Genomic DNA, 23750 nt, shown 5'->3' with positions numbered 1-23750 from the left:
TTTAGTTTTATCCAATAGAAGCTCTTAGGCTTCTCAAGAAGAAAGATGCTTTTTTGGACCTGAGTAGGTCCTTAAAAGGCTCTAACCACCAGGAAAAGTTTGGGTAGAGGCCCAGCCAGCTAGATCCCCGTGAAGCCTTTCCAGTTTCTTGATATTCCAAAAAAGCAATTCGATTTTGGATGGACGATTAGCAACCCCTGTTATGGGTAACAAGCCAAGGCTCTAGTAGCAACGGCTCGTTGAAGGAAGTCTTTCTTGTTCACGTGGTTGAGTTGGACGAGCCAGGATCCCTCGAAGAGGCCACTATCATAGTACCTTATTGTGTCTTGACAATCATGATGGTTGCCACAATCAAAATAACTAAAAAAGAGAAAAGATCTTGATTAACTAAAACAAATTGATCAATACTGACATTACTATTAATTAGAAGTCATATATCACAATCTAAAATCAATCAAGCAAATTTGGTATATCCAAAGTTGATGTAAAGGAAGATCTAGGCTCTTTTTCTTTCATTTCATATTGAAAAAGAAAATCATAAAAAAAAAATAAAAAATTCCCTCTATCAGATAGACTGAACAATTGTCATTGGAATGAATTATGAATATTCAACATAGAATGTTTCAAATTAACGGATCCAATTTTTTTTTCAAAAAACCAAAAAACGTTATCAATGAAATAGAATGACAATAATACATTAAGCATTTTTTCATTTTACACGCGGTTTCTTTGACTGGTGGGTTCATTCAATAATTTTTATTTAAAGTAAGGGGAATAGAATATAGGAGGTATGAATTACCCCTCTATATATTATTACATATATTTACAATTATTTATGAGAACCAAATCAAATACGAAATAAGAAATTCTTGATCTCTGGTTCATGTCATATACATATATATACATATATATATATGTATGTATATTTATATGTATATGTATTGTAGTCAACCTCTTAGGGTAAGAGGTAATGCTTGAGCTAAAGAGAGGAACTACAATTGTCAGGATCTTGCAATGAAAAAGCTGGAGGGTGATTGTTTTGTATAGTGATTATCCTTATTAGAACGTTAATAGTTTGTTTTACAGTGATTATCCTTATCAGAATGTTAAATGACTTATCGAAACATTAAACGACTTATTGAAATATTAAATAAGAGGGCGACTGATTGAATGTTAAACAAGAGGGCGATGGTAAAGGGTGGTCCTTTATTTTGCTTCGAACGTTAAACAAAGAGTGCGGTCCTCTACTAGTCCTCTACTAGTTTGTTTTATAGGTGATCCTATTTCCTTTACTCGGAACGTTAAACAAAGAGGGCCATCCTCTACTAGTTTGTTTTGTAGGCAATCCTATCATACCATTGCGGATCATGTGCTCTACTAGTTTGTTTTGGAGGCGATCCTATCATACCACATTGCAAATCATGTGTTGCAATGTGGTATGATAGGATCGCCTATGGGTGACATCCGACATCCCATCAAAATTTTTTTTTTCTACTCACACTCATAGGGATAAGAAGTTCAGAATAAAAATTACTTTTGACATGATATAAATAGAGGGAGAAGTCTCCTATATAGACAAGTACAACTGAAATCACAATCGTAAATTGCCTATTTGATCTAACGGTAGAGATATATTACTTTATGTATATTTACCATATTGCTTGTCCCTAAAAACATTCTAGAGGATATTCTAATTTCTAAGGCATCTTCTAGGAATATTCTAGAGTATTACAAGAAAATTCAAAAATACTTAGAAGGGTCTCATTTCTTCTTAGATAATTACATTTAAGAGTGACGGCTTTAGCTTGTAATTTCAATTTAACATTAAGCTTATAAACTGCCCAGATTCCTAGTGGAAAGAATTACTCCCTTTTTAATCAAGCACATACATATTCGAAGGCTCTCAATGGCAGCTGATAACTAATCTTGTTCATGTTCCATTGAATTTAGACTATTTAGGGTTTCTTAACAAATTCATGTCTCGACGAGAATTGCCACTCCTCCAATCTCGTCTCTTCATATCTGTATAAGTGAAAAACTACCTATTCATGTCGGATCAACATTTTGATTGACAAAAAGGGCGGCAAAGAGTGATCAACGCTAACGACCGTTACCAGTTCCATGTTAACAAAATGTTGGTATTGGTCAATTCGATTTAGTTAATTCACATCATGCCTACAATAATGGGTCCGGGCCCAATTCTTCATTTTGGGCTTCTGGGCCTTTGGGCCCTTGGGCCGATAATAAATAGAAAACCTGAAAATGCCACATTTGTAATTTCCACGATAACCTGGGGCTATTTGCGGATCCCTCGACATAAAATCCCCTCTCGAAGAGAGACCCTGCGATTCTCAGCTTCTCTCGGTCGGTCATCTCCTTCAGGGGTTTTAGAGCGCATCCAAAACCCTAGCCATGGCGACTCAGCTCTTCACGCGCTCCCTCCTGCTCTCCTCCAAGCCTCGGCAATCCCTCGCCTCCCTCCTCTCGCGCTCCCTCTCCTTCTCCTCCGCTCCCGCCGCCTCCGCGCCTCGCCTCTCCTCCCTCCTCCGCCACGGCCTCCGCCCCCTCTCCGCGGCCTCCGCCGAGTTCGGCCGCCGCGCCGCCGCCGCCGCCCCGTCCATCCGCTCCTTCGCGACGAGGACGACCTCGTCCTCGCTCAACGACCCGAACCCCAACTGGTCGAACCGGCCCCCGAAGGAGACGATACTTCTCGATGGTTGCGACTTCGAGCACTGGCTCGTGGTGATGGAGAAGCCCGAGGGTGATCCTACTAGAGATGACATCATCGATAGCTACATTAAGACGCTCGCGCAGATTGTCGGAAGGTCAGTAGATTGAGTTCGTGGTCTGTTTGCCAGGATCGCTTATGCTCTGTTGAGCTATTGTTTATCGGTCATTTTTCAGATTCTTGATGATTTATTTAGAATTACCTATGGCTGGGGGGTGAAGGGTGAAATGAGTGAATTCTTTAAGCCGTTCCGTCTTTCACAAATGAGTATCATAAAGATACGATGACACAAGGCTTGCTGTGAATAACTTTTTTCTCGTTCTGGCCAAGAATAATAAATAATTTATAATTTTTTAGTCTCTTTGCTCTGGTTTAAGTGAACTCTCAATCAGATTGTAGTCTTTCTTTTGCAGTGATTGTTATGCTGTCTCTATTAAGTGTTTGAGCTCAAAGGCCATTCTTTATTGCCACTTTATGTGGCAAGATTGATGCTGTGTTTTGATTTAGAAGTGGTTTTGACATGTAGGGATGATTGGGTTTATTACTTTTTTTCTTTCATTGCCAGATGCGGCATATTTCCCTTTCATGTGAAGTGAGCACTTCTTGATATTGGTCTTCACTACAATATCATAGCTAGCATGAAAGTAACTATGAGGATGCTATGAATGCTACACAGAAGCAAAATTTTGGCTTGTGTGCGAATTTTTTTACGAATGGTTCCCAGTAGTCATTGATCATCTTGATTTATTGCTGTCCCTTCTATTTTGTCTAGCCATAATTTTGAACTCGCTATTACAGTGAAGAAGAAGCCAGAATGAAGATCTACTCAGTTTCAACAAGGCACTACTTTGCATTTGGAGCCCTTGTATCTGAAGAGCTTTCTTACAAACTTAAGGGTAAATCTTCTTGATTGGTTTTCTTTTGCTTCTCTTTTTGGGAAGTGGTGCTAATGAGTTCTGTTTTGTTACACAGAACTGCCCAGAGTTCGATGGGTTCTTCCTGATTCATACCTGGATGTCAAGAATAAGGATTATGGGGGTATGGAAGCTTGATCTTCTAATTATGCGATGGCTTTTGCATCCTGTAGATTACATCCTTTTATTTATGAAAACTGTTGCTAAAGTTTTGATTTCGCTGCTTTGTTGACCTCATCATGAGGCAATTGTGCTGTACTTCGGTTTTGTTCTTGACTGATTTGGATAGATATTGCGCTTAAATAAAGTTTGCTTGATGGAAACGTGTTTAGAAAGAGAAAAGTTTAGCTTAGGGATGGACAAAAATGTCATGTTTCACCTTCATGGTTACCATATGAAAGAGTCATGAGTTTATGTAGCAGCATGAGGCCTAATTAGTCTTGCAATAGGTAATCGTTCCATGTCATTCCTTTGGTTACTGTAGGTAATTATTATCATCTGCCCATGCACTGCAGCAGCTCAATCAAGACATAGCTTTATTCTATTTTACTTTTTTGGACTTATTGTTCATTAGAAGCCATATATCACAGTCTCAAATCAATGAATCGAATTTGGTATCACAGCTCAATCAACCCATCTTGAAATTCTTGTCTCTCTTTCGTGCAATCTCTTATCTAATGTATTTTTTTTTTTGCATATGTCAGGTGAACCTTTTATTAATGGGCAAGCAGTTCCTTATGACCCCAAGTACCATGAAGAATGGGTGAGAAATAATGCTAGAGCTAATGAGAGGAACAGGCGCAATAATGATCGACCCCGTAATTTCGACAGATCAAGGAACTTTGACAGGAGGAGGGAGAATATGCAGAATAGAGATTTCCAAGCCAGGGACATGCCAAACCAAGGGATGCAGAATCCTCCGCCTCAAGGCAACATGCCCCCACCGAATATGGGTGGTGGAATGCCCCCACCGAATATGGGCGGTGGAATGCCCCCACCGAATATGGGCGGTGGAATGCCCCCACCGACCAACTTTGGCGGAATGCCTCCACACAACCAAGGTGGAATGCCTCCACACAACCAAGGTGGAATGCCCCCACACAACCAAGGTGGAATGCCCCCACACAACCAAGGTGGAATGCCTCCACACAACCAAGGCGGAATGCCCCCACACAACCAAGGCGGGATGCCCCCAAGCAACTATGGTGGGATGCCTCCACGTAACCAGGGGGAATGCCGCCAAACAACATGGGCGGGATGCCTCACCAGAACATGGGCGGAATGCCGCACCAGAACATGGGGGAATGCGACCCCAGAACAACATGGGAGGAATGCCCCCCCAAATGGGTGGAATGCCACCGCGAGACATGGGGGCTGCTCAGAATGTGGGAGGTTTTTCACAGACTCAAGGATGGTCCAATACTGCGCCTCAAAGAGATGCTGGGAATATGCCAAACTATCAGAGCGAGAACTACACTCCTAGCAGGGATGGAAATACTTATTAGGTGTAGAATGTTGGTCTAGAGTGGAACGTCATGAGATTTGATGTATAGCTAAAATGAATGGACCTGCCTGATGTATGCTTTATTTGCTGCTCTTAAATTTCCAGTTGCATCTATTTTGTCTGGATTGGTGCATGAGTCTAATATCGCTGCCTACTCAATGCTAGGGACATTGCAGAATGGTGTAATCAACGAGGTAGCATCGAGAAACTAAGAGATGGCTATGGTCAGGAGGTGTCTACATTGCACTTTTGCAATTGAGTATATCTGGATAACTTTTCATCTCATGATATCTTCTATGTAACTTCTTCTCATTGCTCGGATTCTCAGTGACTTTTTACTTTCAATGGCTGTATTCGTTTCGTGGGAGACACAGCCCTTGATACTGTTGTATTTTTTTGTTAAGCTATCAGTTTTCCTCTGTGTGGTTCTCAAATATTCCAATTCTCTTGCTCTTGCATACAAAGGAAGTGTGTGTTTCTTGTCAGAAGAGGTACATAACAAGGCCTTAGAACGGAACAGAGAGGATGATGTGTATATTTAGATTTTCTTGATCCGATCGGATGACATATATTCACCTAGAAGGAGGGCAGTGTATGTAGGGCCTAGAGGAGATAAGAGAGCCGAAGCATGTCCTGCATTGTATGGCCAAATTCTAGTTAGTGGCCTCAATTTTCTTCCTTGACTTCACCAATTATATGAGGGTGCCTTTACCGATTGGGAATTGCACTGTGCCTTACAAGAAATCACCATTCACAATGCGATTATATGCATCGATTAATAGTTAATTTTCTCGGCTTAGGATGACCTTATAATATCTATTGACTACATGGCAATAACTGCAAAACTCAATTGACAATAACCCAATCACTGCGGATCGGCCAGTGCAATGACATTCTTTGCCTTCCGGACGGGCAACGCCGGCATGAAGCACAAAGGATTGCTGCAGCCTTGGCTATTCAGATATTAACTTCAACCGTGACATGAGAAGTTCTTGAGCGGTAAACGAGTTTTCCTTGGTCAACTCTCCCTTCTCATCTGCGCGACATAGATCGTAGATAAGCGCTGCTCTAGATCTATAACACTTGCTCACGCTAGAAAGCACATAGCCAATGGGGATCGGCCAAAAAGGCTATGAGCTCGCCGCTGCGAAAGATGCCCAGATGTCGATAATAAAGAAGATGAGGAGCAAGCGCCGGAGCTGCCTCTGGCTCTGCTTCTCCATTGTGGAGCTGGGTTGGGTGGTCCAAGAGGACGAACGAGGAGAGAACTCGGCGCTGGAGAAGAAGAGTTGCACGCTTATGTGCTGTTCCAGCTTTGTAGCGAACAAAAGGGGCTGAATATGTTTTTGTCTTCCAGACAATAAGGTGAAAACTTGGTACATACGTAAGGCTTCTGTTATGGTGAGGCGGTGTATATGCGCCGTGGCCTGTAATTTTTTTTCCTTAAATGTAATAGGAGCATATACTTGCATAAACTCGATCCGTGACAGAATTGTTCGATTAAAATCTCCGATTGTTTCAGCCTTGTCACGAGAATACCTCATAATCTAAATGTCGAAAGATTGCGCATATGATCCATGGATTTTCATTCAGGCAAAGTGAAGCCCATGTAATTTTGAATACCTCATGACCTGGGGTTATTTAGGGATCCCTCGACATAAAATCTCTCGAAGAGATCTTGCGATTTTCGGCCCTATTTGTTTCGCGAAAAATGTGGTGTTTTCAAGAAGCCATTTTAAAGAAGAATATAATTATTTTTTAGTATTTTGATGAAACCTGAAAATAAAATGAAAAATATTTCTCGTTATTGGATAAGAAAAATCTTTTCATCTATACACTCATTTTCATTTATTTTATTTTTTAAAATCGAATTGTCATTATTTTCTAAAATCAATTATTGAATTATTAAATTATTTTTTTCATTTTTTTGTTTTTGTTTTCCTCTTCTTCTTCTTGGGCGGCATGGCGATGGCCGGCGACCAGCCAAAGGCTAGCGTCGAGGCTTGCCCACCTTCGGTGAGCTCAGGCTCACCACTTGCTAGATCAATGAGCGCGGGCATCAAGTTCAAGGCTTTTTGTTTTGATAATTCAGTTATATTATGTATGATCGGGCGAAACTTGAGGCTGAAAAAATGATATGAACTTGAAAGGAAAAAAGGAGGGGGAGTAGGAAGTGAGGGTTCCTAGGCATGGGGAGGAGATCAGTGAAAATATTTTTCCTTGATTTAAAAGATTTTTTCTAAATAAAAAACGAATTCCAAAAAATTTGAAAAACGTTTCTTTATAAATTATTTACCGTAGAACCTACGAACGGAGTTTATATATATATCAGTCATCTTCTTCAGGGTTTTAGAGTGCATCCAAAACCCCTACCATGGCGACTCAGCTCTTCACCCGCTCCCTCCTGCTCTCCTCCAAGCCTCGGCAATCCCTCGCCTCCCTCCTCTCGCGCTCCCTCTCCTTCTCCTCCGCTCCCGCCGCCTCCGCGCCTCGCTCCCCTCTCTCCTCCCTCCTCCGCCACCGCCTCCGCCCCCTCTCCTCGGCGTCCGCGGCGGTTGCTGCCGCCCCGTCCGCCCGCTCCTTCCGGACGAGGTCGACCTCGTCTTCGCTCAACGATCCGAACCCCAACTGGTCAAACCGTCCCTCGAAGGAGACGATACTTCTCGACGGTTGCGACTTCGAGCACTGGCTCGTGGTGATGGAGAAGCCCGAGGGCGATCCTATTAGGGATGAGATCATCCATAGTTATATTAAGACGCTCGCGCAGGTTGTAGGCAGGTCAGTGGATTGAGTTTGTGGTCTTATCATAAACATACGATGACGCAAAGGCTTGCTGTGGATATATATATATTTTTGGGTTCTGGCCAAGAATAATGAATAATTTATTAATTTTTTGGTCTCTCGGCTCTGGTTTAAGTAAACTCTCAATCAGATCGTAATCTTTCTTTTGCGGTGATTATTATGCTGTCTCTATCAAGTGTTTGATCTCAAAGGCGATTCTTTATTGCCACTTTATGTGGCAAGATTGATGCTGTGCTTTGATCTAGAATTGGTTTTGACATGTAGGGATGATCGGGGTTATTACTTTTTTCTTTCATTTTGCCATATGTTCATATTTCCCTTTCATGTGAAGTGAGCACTTCTTGGTATTGGTCTTCAGTACAATATCATCGCTAGTATTAAAGTAACTATGAGGATGCTTATGAATAATATCTTGGCGGATATAGAAGCAAAAGTTTGGCTCGTGTCTCAATTTTTTTTTTCTAATGGTTCTCGAAGTTACAGTCCTTGCCTGTTGTCATCGATCATCTTTATTTATTGCTGTCCCTTGTATTTTGTCTAACCATGATTTTTAACTTGCTATTACAGTGAAGAAGAGGCCAGAATGAAGGTCTACTCAGTTTCAACAAGGCACTACTTCGCATTTGGAGCCCTTGTATCTGAAGAGCTTTCTTACAAACTTAAGGGTAAATCTTCTTCTTTGGTTTTCTTTTGTTTCTCTTTTTGGGAAGTGGTGCTAATGAGTTCTGTTTTGTTACACAGAACTGCCCAGAGTTCGATGGGTTCTTCCTGATTCATACCTGGATGTTAAGAATAAGGATTATGGGGGTATGGAAGCTTGATCTTCTAATTATGCGGTGGCTTTTGCATCCTGTAGATTACATCCTTTTATTTATGAAAACTGCCGCTAAAGTTTTGATTTCGCTGCTTTGTTGACCTCATGATGAGGCAATTGTGATGCTTCGGTTTTGCTCTTGACTGATTTGGATAGGTATTGCTCTTTAAAAAGTTTGCTTAATTAAAACATGTTTAGAAAGAGAAAAAGTTCAGTTAGGGATGGACAAAAATGTCATGTTTCACCTTCATGGTTACCATATGAACGAGTCATGAGTTTATGTAACGGCATGAGGCCTAGTTAGTCTTGTGACAGGTAATCGCTCCATGTCATTCCTTTGGTTACTGTAGGTAATTATTATCATCTTCTTATGCACTGCAGCTGCTCAATCAAGACATATCTTTATTCTATTTTACTTTTTTGGATTTACTGTTCATTAGAAGCCATATATCATAGTCTCAAATCGAATGGAATTTGGTATATTCCATCGTGAAATTTGCATCTCTCTTCCATTCAATCTTTTATGGAATGTACTCTTTTTTTTTTTTGTGCATATTGTCAGGTGAACCTTTTATTAATGGGCAAGCAGTTCCTTATGACCCCAAGTACCATGAAGAATGGATGAGAAATAATGCACGTATTCCTATTAGACCCCGTTATGTCAATAGATCAAGGAACTTTGACAGGAGGAGGGAGAATATGCAGAATAGAGATTTCCAAGCTAGGGACATGCCAAACCAAGGGATGCAGAATCCTCCGCCTCAAGGCAACATGCCCCCACCGAATATGGGCGGTGGAATGCCCCCACCAAGCAACTTTGCTCGAATGCCTCTACACAACCAAATGTGATTTGATCGGTTAATATATCTTAACTGAAACTTAATTTGTCTGAGTTTTTAATTTCATCTTTCAGGTATTGATGAGTCTCTAGAACTTCATTTTCTTTTTATCAAGCTAGTTTTGTTGTTTTCTTGAAAATGAAAGTTGTTAATGTTTATTCTTACTTATTTTGCTTTGAAGATGATTTAGATTTTGAGTTGTCCAAGTTCTTTCAAGATAAGTGAAGACTCAGGCATTAAATTAGATTAAATAAATTACCAGTCTTGGAGTCTCGGAATTTCGATAGTTGAAACATGCTTTCCAACATTCATGTTGACCAAACAACAATCAATGCATCGATTAGATGTTGACCAAACAACAATTGATGCCCCCACCAAGCAACTTTGCTCGAATGCCACTACACAACCAAATGTGATTTGATCGGTTAATATATATCTTAACTGAAACTTAATTTGTTTGAGCTTTTAATTTGATCTTTCAGATGTTGATGAGTTTCTGGAACTTCATTTTCTTTTTATCAAGCTAGTTTGCTGTTTTCTTGAAAATGGAAGTTGTTCATGTTTATTCTTGTTTATTTTGCTTCGAAGGTGATTTAGATTTTGAGTTGTCCAAGTTCTTGTTCAAGATAAGTGAAAACTATAGGCACTAAATTAGATTAAATAAATTACTAGTCTCGGAGTCTCGAAATTTCGGTAGCTGAAACTTGCTTTCCAATATTTGTGTTGACCAAACAACAATTGATGACTGATATGCATCGATCAGTTGTTGAAGTCAAGGAAATTAGATAGAATAAGTTACTAGTCTCGGAGTCTTGGGGTTACGGTTCCGCAATCTCCCTTGCATTGAGTAACCCGATTTTAGACTCATGCACCAATCCAGACAAAATAAATGCAATTGGAAGTGTAAGAGCAGCAAATAAAGCATAAACTCGATCCGTAATACGATTGGTCAATTACAGTCTTTGGTCAATGCAATAGTCATCGGTGAACGAAACAATTGGCGAGCTACAAGCTCATTGACCGTGCGGGATCTCAACACAACAAGATGGTGAGATTAGTGCAGTGGTTGTTGTCGATGGCACTCTTCACCGGTCAACAATTTGAAGGAAATCGATTGATAAAATCATCGATACCTCACGATTATAGAACTTGCTAAGTATCGAAACAACGTTATTAAGAGAAACATAGGATTGCCAACACATCTGTCAGATACGAATTGTTAGGTAGTTATGCTTGTGATCTCGAAAATCGTGACAATCGTAACTTCTTGTCGATAATCACGGTAGATGATAGATGATCGTGTCTAGAATCTCGGTAAGTATAATTGATAATCAATAATTATAGATAGTGCTAATAACCGCTCATTGTCGGATAAAAACGACCGCGTTGTAATCTGCGTGTGAATCATCAATCAACGACAAGAAACACATTGACCTTTTGCACATTTCCCTTCGTCTTTTATCTTTCCTGCAAATTTACCCTTCTCAGCACCGTTAAATCCCTCTACTTCTTTACCATTCTCGGAACCTTTAATTGACGGCACTCGCACTGTAATTAAGATACTCAATTGACAATGACCCGAATCGCCGGGATTGGCCAGCGCTGGTGAATTTCCTTGCGTTTCCGAACGCGTGACACCGACGTTAGAACACAGAAAATTGCCGCAACCTTAGCTATTAAGGTGTTGACCTCTACGAGCCCACGGGAAGTTTTTGAGTGGTTGACAAGTTTCCCCTGGTCAGCTCTTCCTTCTCACCTGCTACACGGAGTTCATAAATAAGCATTTGCTCTCATCCCTTGGACTTTACCCGCACCAGAGAGAGCTTATCGCCAATGGGGATCGGCGAAAAGGGCTACGAGCTCGTCGATGGGAAGGATGGCAAGAAGTCGACCAGAAAGCGGATGAGGAGGAAGCGCAAGAACTGCATCTGGCTCTGCTGCTCCAGCATGGAGGTGGGCTCGGCGGTCCCAGAGGACGGACGGGAAGGGAAGGCGGAGGGATTGACCGTCGACGGCTTGCCGGTGGTGAGTGCTTTCCCTCACGTTGATAAGAAGGAGAAGGGCGTTTTGGGGAACAGGTCTTGCTTGCTCGCGTGCTGTTCCAGCTTCGAAGTGAACACCAAGGGCAAACCGTTAGATAACGAGTGAGAAAGCTCGTGCGCTGTTTCTGTCTTTTGATAATAAGGTGAAAGCCTACATACATGCAAGGCTTCCGTTGTTGTGAAGTGGTTTATGTGCGCCATATGTTAGATAATGCGTCTGCAGTGTCTTCATACAAATCAAGTAGTATAGTAATGAATAAGGGGATCTATTCCGATTCCATCGAAATGGAAGAATCAAAGTCTGTAATATGTTTCCCTAGATGTAATGAGAGCAGTCGCTTGTCAAAACTCGATAGGTAATATAATTGGTCAATTGTAGTTTTTGATCGTTTGGCTTTTCATCACATGGGGCAAATGCTTGCCTAAATTTGATAAGTAATGTGATTGGTCAATTACAATCTTTGATGGTCTAACTCTTCATCATGTGAACCCCACGTGTGCATCTGATCCGTGGATTACTATTTAGGCAGGTGAATCCCTTGTAATTTTGGAGGGTCATATACTTCTTTCGCTGGTCCAGACAAGTTGATTAGGGTAATTTTATTTTCTTTTCTCTGGGTGCTTGTTGTGATAATTGATGAAGACTCCAATTTATTCAAATTCATGCCTTGACAACGACGAGGACAGCAACGGATGTTTCCATTCCTTTCCCTCTCTCTCAAAGTTGGGAGGCTAGTAGAGACCATTCCCATGAGCAATTGCAAGCTTCCGTGCCTGTGTCCTTGTAGTTGAACGAGAGTCTTAATATAACTATCGATGATCTCATCCCTAGTAGGATCGCCCTCGGGCTTCTCCATCACCACGAGCCAGTGCTCGAAGTCACAACCGTCGAGAAGTATCGTCTCCTTCGGGGGACGGTTTGACCAGTTGGGGTTTGGATCGTTGAGCGAAGACGATGTCGATTTCGTCACGAAGGAGTAGTCGGACGGGGTGGTGGCGACGCGGTGGCAGAAATTGGCGTAGGCTGCAAATAAAAGTTTTTTACTAATACAGATATGAAGAGACGAGAATGGAGGATTTTCTTGCATACACAGAACATCAAAACGTGTTAGCCAGAGTAGTTATTCCAGTAAAAATATATTCAGGTGAAAGCTTTTCCTAGAAGAGAAATAAATCACACGAATGAAACAATCAAATACAAATAAAAGAAATAAGAGCTGACCAGGACAGGATAGCTTACACTAGTGCCAAAATCCCATGACAGCGTGCAGCTGTCCCTTGACGCCATTGATAAACAGAGGAAGAGAGTATAGCAGGATCTTGTTAGCTGAGCGGAAACCTCAACATATTCTATTTTTCACCAACAGGAACATTTCAAGCCATAAAAAATCACTCGTTGAAAGCCCCAGTATCTTTCATCGGAAATGCGTAGTCAGAAGCCGTCGTTTCCTCAAGATGCCTACGCTAAAATGTCCTGCACAATCGACCACATGAACACATGATCTTTTGCGTATTTCCATTCGTCTTTTACCTTTCCTGCGAATTTACCCTTCCCAGCACCTTTAAATCCCTCTACCTTGTTACCATTCTCGGAACCTTTAATTGACGGTACTCGCACTGTAATATATATATTTTACTTTTACAGTCATCTGCATTCCCGTCCATAGGCAACAATAGACAAAAATCCGACGTAATCGAGAAACTCAATTAACAATGACCCGAATCACCGGGATTGGCCAGCGCTGGTGACTTTCCTTGCGTCTCCTACCAAGCGACACCGACGTTAGAACACAGAAAATTGCCGCACCCTTAGCTATTAAGGTGTTGACCTCTACCAACCCAGCAGAAGTTTTTGAATGGTTAATAGGCCTCCCTTGGGCGGCTCTTCCTTCTCATCTGCTCCTCGGACTTCATAAATAAGCATTTCTCTCGTCTCTTGCGCACATCAGAGAGCACATCGCCAAATGGGGATCGGCGAAAAGGGCTACGAGCTCGCTGATGCGAAGAATGCCATGAAGTCGACCAGAAAGAGGATGAGGAGGAAGCGCAAGGGCTGCATCTGGCTCTGCTGCTCCAACATGGAGGTCGGCTAGGCGGTCCAAGAGGACGGACAGGAAGGGAAGGCGGAGGGATTGGCCGTCGATGGCTTGCCTGTGGTGAGTGCTTTCTCTCAAGTTGATGAGAAGGAGAAGGTTGTTTTGGGGTTGCGGAACAAGTTTCGCTTGCTCGCATGCTGTTCCAACTTGGAAGTGAACACCAAGGGCAAACCGTAGGAAAACAAGTAAGAGAGCTCATGCGCCGTTTCTGTCTTTTGACAATAAGGTGGAAAGCTTACATACATGTAAGGCTTCCCTTGTCGTGAGGTGGTTTATGTGTTAGAAAATGCGTCTGCAGTGTCTTCATAGCAGTGTCTTCGTGCAAATCAAATAGTATATTAATGGATAAGGGGATCTATTCCGGTTCCATCAGAATGGAAGAATCAAAGTCTGTAATATGTTTTCCAATATGTAATGAGGGCAAACGCTTGCCAAAACTCAAAAAGTAATATAATTTGTTCAATTGTAGTCTTTAATTGTTTAGCTCTTCATCACATGGGGCAAATACTTGCCTAAACTCGATAAGTAATATGATTGGTCAATTATATCATCTAACTCTTCATGAATCCCACGTAATCTAATGGTTTACGCATTTGATCCGTGGATTACTGTCCAGGTAGGTGAATCCCTTGTAATTTTGGAGGGTCGTACTTTTTTTTGCTGGTCCAGACAAGTTGATTCAGTTAATTTTTTTTTGTCCTGGGTGCTTATGATGATTGATGAAGACTACAATTTATTCAAATTCATGCCTTGACAAGGACGAGGACAGCAACGGATGTTTCCATCCCTCTCCCTTCATTTCAAAGTTGGGAGGCTAATGGAGACCATTCCCATGAGCAATTGCAAGCTTTCGTGCCTGTGTCGTTGTCGTTGTCGTTGGGCCTATTTCCAAACGTACGCGCGACCGATGAAGAGTGAACCTTGAGAGTGATCCTCAGTTGCTTGTGAGGAGCTATATATTCTGCAAATGACGTCCCCACGGGCTCTCTCTTCTGAATCACGTGGAATGTAAAAATAGGGACACTTGACTAAAAAGTTATAAACTTATCGTACGACGGTTAATTCAATTCTAAAATTTTCAATTATACTAATTTAATTTTAAATCTTTTGACGATTTACCAATTTAGTCGTAAACCTTACATAACTTTGTCTTAAACCTTTTGAAATTTTGCCAATTTAATCATAAATGTATTATTTCGATAATTGGCAGAAAAAAACTATATTGATAAATTATCAAAAAGTTTAGGTTTAAATTGGTAAATCATTAAAATGTTGAAGACTAAATTGGCACTCTAGGACTAAATTGGCAAATTGTCATAAAGTTTGGCACAATTGAAATGCTTTGGATGGAATTAGCTATCAAATAATGATTTAGGACTTCTTTGACATTTTTCTCATGAAAAATATGATACAATTGTCATCTCATAAAATAAACAATTAGATCGAAATACAATCTGACTTAGGCCCAAAGTGGAATTGTCATATCTATTCTAGTTTCATTCATACTGCTTTGTTGTGCAAAATCAGTAACCCAATCTACAAGTGAGCATTCCACCACATGAAATGAATGATGATTCTATGTCTTGACTCATGAAATGACCGCCCTAGTGTTTTATCACATGTCAAAAAAAAGTTACACATTGATTTGATCTGTAAGCTCACTTTCTTTTACTAATACACAACTTTTTTCAAATACCAACTTTTTTATTTTCACATTTTTCATATCCAAGTAAAGGGAAAATTGTCTTAAAAGCTATAAACCTATTGTATTTGGCTAATTCAATCTCAAGCCTTTCTAAAAATTCGCCAATTGAGTCCAAAATCTTTTGTTTGTACTAATTTAGTACTAATCTTTTTTTTTTTTTTTATGTATGTAGTCCTTTCGATTAATTTTTGTTGGAAATTGCCAACGTGGCGGTCTAGTCATCATTAACCTTTCTACGTGGTGTGACTAGTGTTAATATGGACAATTTATTATTTTCTTTTTCTCTTTTTATCTTCACTGTTGGCAAGGTTGTTGGCCATTGGCCGAGATGGCTAGTGACCCTTGCCTACCCCTAGGCAAGTGTCGTGATGACCTTGCAAACCATAGCAACCCTTTGCCCAAGGGTCGACGAGGGTCGTCAATCCTCCATTGGCCTAGCCAACACATTAAAAGAAGAAAAGAAAAGAAAAGAAAAATTAAAAAAGTAAAAATTTAGAAGAGAAAAGAAAAATGAAAAAAAAGTAAAATAGTTTGGATTTTTTAAATTAAAAATTGTCTATATTAGTGATTTTCAATAAAAAAAAATAGTCAAAATCACTACATTTGCAATTCATTAAAAGGTTTAGGACTAATTAGTAAACCGCCAAAAATTTTGTAACTAATTTGACTTAATTAAAATGTTTAAAATTAAATTAATCGTCATGCAATAAGTTTAATTAATTTTGGACAATTCTCTTTTGAAATAAAGGAATAAGCATGTAACTTTCTCGAACTCCTCAACCACAATCAGACATAATCATTAATATCGTAATTTTAATCCATCGCTTTATTCATCCAATTTTCCCTCTTGCCATCCCTAAGTTGCTCTCAATAATTGAATCAACGCGACACGATCAAACCAATTCCTCCATTAGCGAATCGCGGCGCCAGAATCCAATTGAATCGACGGTCACGATGCATTCCGATCCACTGGATCAAGTTTCAGGGTAAGAATGTAAGCCGAGCCGAGCCCAGTCAAGCCCAGCCCAGCCCAATTTGAAAGCCCTTACCCAAGACAAGCGCGAACCCGGCCCAACTTGGAGAGCGTCTCTACAAATAGACGACCGCGTGCGGGCCATCCCGGAAACTCCCCTCCCCCGAATCTGAACTCCGCCCCGTATCTTCTCCTTCGCTTCGCCGTCGCGTTAGGGTTTAACAGCCAGAAATCCCTCCCCTCCCGACTCCCTTTCCTCCGTCCGGCGCGCAATCCATGGACACCTTCGCCGGCCCTTTCGCGGTGGACCTCTCCAAGAAGCGCAAGATCGAGGACGGCAACAACGGGTTCGCGCCGCCGCCGCCGGCGGGGGAGCAAGCGGACGCCGCCCTCGCGCTCGCCCCCCTCGAGGCCCGCAAGATGGTCGAGACCTTCACCAGGGAGCAGCTCCTCGACCTCCTCCAGGACGCCCTCATCAACCACCCCGACGTGCTCTACGCCGCCCGCGCCGTGGCCGACGGCGACGCCACGCAGCGGAAGCTGTTCGTGCGCGGCCTCGGGTGGGAGACCACCACCGAGGGGCTCCGCTCGCTGTTCTCCGTGTACGGGGAGATCGAGGAGGCCGTCGTGGTCCTCGACAAGGCCACGGGCAAGAGCAAGGGTTATGGGTTCGTCACGTTTAAGCACGTGGACGGCGCGCTCCGTGCTCTGCGGGAGCCGAGCAAGAAGATTGATGGCCGTGTCGCGGTTACCCAGCTCGCCGCCGCCGGTAATTCCGGGTCGAATTCGAATCCCGTGGATGTATCCAATAGGAAGATTTATGTAGGTAATGTGCCGAATGATATGCCCTCGGATAAGCTTTTGTCTCATTTCTCTGTGTATGGTGAGATTGAGGAGGGCCCACTGGGGTTTGATAAGCTCACTGGGAAGTCGAGGGGGTTCGCTCTGTTTGTCTACAAGACGATGGAGGGAGCCCAGGCTGCGTTGGTGGAACCGGTGAAGACGATTGATGGTAGACAGTTAAACTGTAAATTGGCGATTGATGGGAAGAAGAAACCTGGCGGGGGGCCTATGGGAGGTCCTGGTGCACCTGGTGGGCATGGGGATCGCCCAGTTGATGGAATGGGAATGGGTGGTGTACCTTCCTATCCGGGGTCTGTTCCGGGTCAGTATGGTCCGAGTTCAGTTGGAGGTTATGGTGGGTATTCAGGTCAACCATCGGTGGGTCTGATGAATTCGGCTTCGATGGGTGGCCCTAATGCGACTTCTATGACGAATCAGCCTCCTTCATCCCTCAGCGGCGTTGGTGGTTATGGTACTGGACTAGGTGGTCCATATAGTGGTTATGGTGGGCATGGGTCTGCAGGCTATGGAGGGATGGGTGGTTCTCTTGGCGGACTTGGGTCTGCTGGGGCTTTTGGTGGCGGAGGTTTGGGTGGTGCTGCTGGTGGACTAGGTGGTGTGGCTTCAGGTTTTGGAGGTGCTGCCACCGGATCATCTCTGTATCGGCCTTCAGGTGGGTATCCAGAAGGGGGGAACTATGGATTGTCATCATCATCTGCTTATCCAAGTCAGACTCAGCCACCAACGGGAACCTCTCCTGTGCCAAGGGTTCCCCAGGGAGGAATATATCCCCCTCCTTATTATTAAGGTAATGTTATACTTTATCTGCACTTTTTCTTTGTCACGCGGTCACGAACTTTGATTGCAGCTGTTTCCTTGCAAGTTAGTTTTCGTTTGTCTGTAGAGGAAAGTTTTGTTTAGCAGTTGGCTGTTGAATGCCTTAATGCTTTTGTTTCTATGAATTTAGTGGTTGATCTGGAGTGCTATTTTTGAGTCTTGTCTATCTTTTGGTTTTCCATCTTACATTGATTTGTAGTGACGCATGTGGTATGGCTTCAGATAACTGTCCAATTGGCATGATGATGTCTTTTGTCACTTTTCAGAGTCAATTGTTGTCTTTTCAATGTAGGCATTCTTTTTTAATTTTAGTCTTGCGCTAAGGCAGTTGGCTATCTGGGTGGGCTATCTGGGTGCGATACATTTGCATGGTTTGTCATGCATATGGAGGGTACTTTGCTTGCGGGCTCTTAAAGTGTCATCCTTTTTGATATTTGCACATCCTGCAGATTTCTTTCTGCATGCATGTACTAAGAAGAATTCTTTGTATTAGTACCAAAGCATCTGATTGCTCTATGGATTTTCCTCTTCAAGACCTGTACTGGATACATGGACACCCCTAAGGCAATAAATAAAATGGTTTAATTAATTAGTATGGATTGGGGATTGGATTTATGTGTGCATAAGCATCTCTGAAGCCCTGATTCACTGAAGTCTTTAAGCAAACATGTGTTGTCTTTCAATCATTTTGTATGTTATTACCATGAGTTTTCATACTAAAGTATTGAAGTTTCATCTGACACCACTGTGCAGTGGACAAGACTGGTAGATAGAAGCATCCTTAGTTATTTTTCTGGAGTTATTGAATTTGTATTTGATCACAGCGTCCTTATGTATTTTAACTTGAAGTTTATGGTTCGTGGTTGTGAAATGATGTATTGAGTTGTGATCGATATTTTATTCAGGTGTATGACAGCTTGTTGGGGCAGATGCTATTATCATTCAAGTGATTGACTGAATGCAAACAATATTTCTCTGGTTTGATGAATGCATTAGCTGTGCTTTTGCGGGCTCTTCTTGACTCATCTTCTCCTTAATGATGTGGATCTGACCCCTGTTAGCTAAAGCATCTTCAGATTAGATTTGATATTTTGGAAGCTTCTGTAATATCTGAGCTCTTTCCTTGAATGTAGGCGTTTACTAGCAGAAGTGTTGATGTTTAGTGAAAGGTTTTTTGTACTCATTTTCATGATTGCTGCCTTTACAATTATATACCCCGTATGGATTTTGGAATCGTTTTTTATTGGTGATGGTTGCAAGGATGTTATTTGGTTTGCTTACTTTGGTGATGTCTTTCCATGTGATGATTCAAGTTTGAAGGGTAAGAAAGAATCCCAAAAGTTTTTCCCCCCCTCTTTGACTTAGGTATATTAGAGAATCCTGGTTTTACAGTGGGTGGGGATGGTTGGCTTTTTCTTGTTCGATTTCTGGCCTTGTCTCTTCCTTGCTTTTGCATAGACACAATTTGATTTTTGGAGTTCTGGGTTGGGTTCAGATAGTGGTTTCTTGAACACAATATTTGGAAAATAAACTATTAAGTACTCTGTTCCGTGCCCAACTTCAAGGAAACGGCTTTCTCTATCCCTGAACTCCCTGCTTAATCATTTCACTTCCATCCAACTGATCTCGTCGCCCCTTGGATTGTGGCAGCTATACAAATTACAATGGATAGTTGCTGTGGCAGACTTTTGCTTCTGCAAGTCTGTTTCTATAATCGTCATGACTGGTGCCTTTTTTTTGGATGGGAACCGTGATGCATATGTTTTCCAAAACTTTTTTATAAATTGTTGTTGCTTTTGGAAGTCATTCTGCAAGTCTGTGATGTCATCCTGCTAGTCTGCTATGCATGGTTTTGGTTTCAAAGAAACTTGTTTCTGTGTCGAGTGTAGTTGCCCGTCGTTATGGGTGAAGGCTATAATCTCTAGTCTCTGATTTGGGTGTGGGCAATCCTGTTCTTCTTTATTCTTCCTTGCTTGTAGTTGCCTTTCGTTATTTGTGAAGGCTACAATCTCTAGTCTCTGATTTGGGTGTGGGCAATCATATTGGTTTAGTCTTGTAAGGTGCAAAAAATGTGATATTTAGGAAGCTGGGGAGAGTGAAATAAGCTTTTGGATGCACACTCTAATACCGTTGTCTGACTTGAATATTTGTTATGGAATGATCATCTCCTAATTGGAGGAGAATTATAGAGGTGATTGAAAGTGCTTTGACAATTTATGCATCGTGGTCTTAAGATGCTTTTGTGCCTTTGATGTCACTTTGGATGAACTTATTTGGGGTGATGAAACAAGGTAAAATATCCCACTCAATTGTCAGAGAATGCTAATCACTTGTGGGAGCTTATCTGAGTTGTTTCTTGATCATTTCAGAAAACGAAGAAGAATTCATTGTTTGAGTAGTTTCGTTGATTGACTTTTTCATTTTGTGTGGCTGAGTGATAGATGGTAATTGGCTGATTTTTCGCTAGATTTAGTGGTTGATTTGTGAAAGTTGGATGGATATTATGGGAAGAAACCTATCAATCCAAATAATATGCGTGCACAATGTTAAGGACTTTCTAATTTTCTTTTGGGTTGATGCGTGGTTGTTGACTTGGGTGGAGGGAATGGCGTGCTTCCGGGGTGCCCAGAAACTTCTCTCATAATTTGGTCACGTTGCTTTATAGTTTGAATCACCATACGCATTGATATTGCAGAGGTGGTATTTATATACGATAGTTGAGGCCGTCAATACTAAGTGAGATGACCCTAATGCTCTTTGAAACTCCTAGTCAAGTCTTTCCTTTCAAGAAATTTTCAGCGGCATTCCAAATCAGCATACTTGACAATCTAGTTCAGAACAATTGAGAGTTTGACGTGGTGATGATTTCTTATGCCGACCATTGTTTAATATGTTGGTAGTTCAGGTTCATTCAATGCCCGTTCATGACCAATGGATGGTAGTGACTGCTGTGTGAAGCCTTAACGTAGTAGTTCTTTCTATAGTAAATATGGCGTTACAGATTGATGTGGCTGAGCTTAGAATGAATTCGAAGAAACTGGAAGTGGCTTAGTAGGTCATCTTTTAATCATTTAATGCTTTTGCCTCTTTTTGTTTTGTTCCATTTTTCCTCGTCCTTGTTCATGGGGCATGAGACATGGCCCCTTGCGAGTAAGGCCGAGGCCAGGGGAGTTCTGAGAGAAGAGTCTCTGCCACCAGCAGCAACGTTGTGTTGTGTCAGAGTCGGATGAATTTCAGGCGATGCGGTTGTTGGAAAGTGTTTATTCACGGCGCGAGACAGATGACTCCCGAAAATTAGGACATAAGCTTGATAATTTTGGAAATTTTGTATTTTTAGCACTCGCTCAGGATGTATCTTATGCAATATAAATCATCGATTGTTTGTTTGGTCAATACGAATTTTGGAAATTAAGTTTCAGCTACTGAAATCCCCAGACCGATAATTTATTCAATATAAAAGTGAAGAGAAGTCGGACTGAACTCCTCCGAATATTGGTATAGTCGTTATTTTGATAGCATTAGCATTGCACGACTTAAGAATTTGGACTAAGGGTGTTTTCGATTTACGGAAAATGGGTGTGTTGAAAAATATATCTCGAAAATTAATTGCTTATGTCATCTAAAAAAATTATGGGAAAATTTCAAATGAGGGCCGTTTCTCAAAAGAGGGCTCAAAGTGGACGTTGACTCAAATAAGGGCATGAAATGGCAAGGTTAGTATCAAATAAGAACCAGAACTTGATTTCCGGCCAAATCTTTACTGGATAGCTTTTTCCTGCAAGTTGGGTGTGGGCAGTTTTATCCAACAAAATCCAGCTACGTGAAAATGCTTTAAAATCCTCGAACAAACAAAAATTCCAAATTGAATCTCATTAGTTTTTCGTGAAATCGTTGAGTCTTCAAATCTAGAACTCTAAGTACGTCGATTCTTGATTGTACCATGTTTTCTTCTGGCCTTTGATTCACTTACTGATGAGAACAGAGCTTGTGACAATGGGGTGAGAGGCATGTAGTGTAAATGAAGGACTTGAGCTAGAATCGAAGAACCCAAGCCCCACCTAAACTTAGGAGATGGAATTGACATTCCTCCTCCTCCAGTTGATAATGGAGCTCAAGATGACATACTTTCAAGGGGAGGATCAATTTGCTATTGGGGACTGACTTGAGGACTCGACAATTTCACGAAGAACTAATGAGAGGTCAATTTGGGATTTTTGTTTGTTCTAGGTTTTCAAAGCATCTTTACCTAGCTGGATTTTTTTGAACAAAATTGCCTACACCCTACTCGTCGGAAAAAGTCATCCGATGAAGATTTGGTTGGAAAACAAGTTTAGACCCTTATTTGATATTAACTTAGTCACTTTAGGCCCTTATTTGAGATAATGTTCATTTTGGATAATTTTTTTGATAATACTGCTCTACTTTAGATTCTTATTCAAAATTTTCTTAAAAATTAATTAACGGAAAATGTTTTCATTATTGATAATAATTTTGGGCTTAACTAGAAAAAAATTCATTTTTTATTTTAGTTAATAATATAAGTGATTATTTTTTGGAAAATATTGTTTCAGTACTCATTTTTTTCGAAAATCACCTAATAATCTGCTAGTTTCCCTTTAATAAGTGTATCGGAGGTTCGGGAAAAAAATAAAAAAAATCAACAGATTGTGATCTGTCAGCAATGGAAGTGAAACCACTAATCGAGGCCTGCAAACTTCAGTTGGCCCAATTTAAGAACATCAGCAAGGCCCATTAAGGGAAGGAAATCGAGTAGCCGACTGGGTCTCTAAGGCCCATAGGCCGAAATCGTCTCCCGACCAATTGGGTTTCCAATCCCCCCAAGTATTTTATGGAACCTCATCTGTTCCGAGGCCCATGTTTTTGGTAATGCCGGACCCACTTGAAGCTATAAAAAGAGTTTGATACCGAACCCCCCTCCCCTCAAAAAAAAAAAAAAAAAAAAAAGAAGAAAAAATCTAAATGGGCATTCTTCCAAATATAAATGCAAATCCATCTTTCATGCGCCCTCACGGTCCACGATCTCGCGTGGCGAATCTTCCCCCTGCGTGGGACCCGGAACCCGAAGCTTATCAATCTCTGCCCTTTGTTTAAAAAAAAAAAATGTTCTTATATGGCCGAAATTTACAATAAATAAAACGTGTTTAACTTGGCTACCTTGGTCCCAGAAAAATATGAAAAGGGAAAAAGGAAGAATCTTTTGAATGAATAATGATGATTACAAATGAATGTGTTTTGATAGGATCAAAATAACGACCATTCGATGTTTGATGAGAGGGCAGTCGTGGTCGTCGTCGTTTCAGGGGAGGAGGAGTGTGTGCGCTTTTCTGCTTTATAGCGTCTCCGTCTTCCGGCGGTGACTTGACTGTGTACACTCTCTCTCTCTCTCTCTCCTTTCCTTGTCGACGCAGCAGCGACGTTGATGCTGTCGCTCTCTCCGTCCCGCGCGCCCTCCTCATCATCGGCCCAACCCCGGCGCATGACGACGAGCCCGCGCGCTCCTCCGCGGCGAGCCTCTCTCCCCGGCGCCTCCAGGTAAACCCCCCCGATCGACCGGCCTTCCCACCCCCACGCGATCGGCGGTGTCCGTCCTCGCTCGCGGGCCTCCCGATGATCGCGTGGAAGCAGCGCTCGC

The 23750-nt window shown here is 41.7% G+C and overlaps 3 protein-coding genes across 8 annotated transcripts; all 3 read left to right on the top strand.

Annotated features, from left to right (window-relative positions):
• Nucleotides 1-2341: 2341 nt before the first annotated feature.
• Nucleotides 2342-5580, top strand: LOC104448525 (multiple organellar RNA editing factor 8, chloroplastic/mitochondrial). Of its 5 annotated transcripts, none has more exons than XR_005552228.1 (5): nucleotides 2342-2825; nucleotides 3527-3624; nucleotides 3701-3766; nucleotides 4347-5219; nucleotides 5323-5580. XR_005552228.1 is itself a non-coding variant. In XM_010062374.3 (5 exons), exons 1-4 carry the CDS (start codon nucleotides 2413-2415, stop codon nucleotides 5123-5125), a joined length of 1356 nt encoding a protein of 451 aa, XP_010060676.2. In that variant the 5' UTR covers nucleotides 2342-2412; the 3' UTR covers nucleotides 5126-5147; nucleotides 5323-5580. The 5 variants fall into 5 exon arrangements, 3 of the variants coding, with proteins under 3 accessions (XP_010060676.2, XP_010060675.2, XP_039171693.1); XR_005552227.1 differs by having other exon boundaries at nucleotides 5312-5580; XM_010062374.3 differs by having other exon boundaries at nucleotides 4347-5147.
• Nucleotides 5581-7520: 1940 nt separating this feature from the next.
• LOC104451062 (multiple organellar RNA editing factor 8, chloroplastic/mitochondrial-like) lies at nucleotides 7521-9611 on the top strand. Its single transcript, XM_018875491.2, has 4 exons — nucleotides 7521-7924; nucleotides 8516-8613; nucleotides 8690-8755; nucleotides 9325-9611. Exons 1-4 carry the CDS (start codon nucleotides 7521-7523, stop codon nucleotides 9609-9611), a joined length of 855 nt encoding a protein of 284 aa, XP_018731036.2.
• Nucleotides 9612-16571: 6960 nt separating this feature from the next.
• On the top strand, nucleotides 16572-19377 carry LOC104448524 (UBP1-associated protein 2C). 2 transcript variants are annotated; one of them, XM_010062370.3, is made up of 2 exons: nucleotides 16572-18068; nucleotides 19003-19377. In XM_010062370.3, exon 1 carries the CDS (start codon nucleotides 16694-16696, stop codon nucleotides 18065-18067), a length of 1374 nt encoding a protein of 457 aa, XP_010060672.2. In that variant the 5' UTR covers nucleotides 16572-16693; the 3' UTR covers nucleotide 18068; nucleotides 19003-19377. The 2 variants fall into 2 exon arrangements, with proteins under 2 accessions (XP_010060672.2, XP_010060673.2); XM_010062371.3 differs by lacking the exon at nucleotides 19003-19377 and adding an exon at nucleotides 18851-18990.
• The last annotated feature ends 4373 nt before the right edge of the window (nucleotides 19378-23750 follow it).

This window comes from Eucalyptus grandis, chromosome 6, assembly GCF_016545825.1.
Source record: "Eucalyptus grandis isolate ANBG69807.140 chromosome 6, ASM1654582v1, whole genome shotgun sequence".
Classification (NCBI taxonomy): domain Eukaryota; kingdom Viridiplantae; phylum Streptophyta; class Magnoliopsida; order Myrtales; family Myrtaceae; genus Eucalyptus; species Eucalyptus grandis.
Note: the sequence above shows the minus strand (reverse complement) of the source record. Positions and strands in the feature narration are given on the sequence as shown.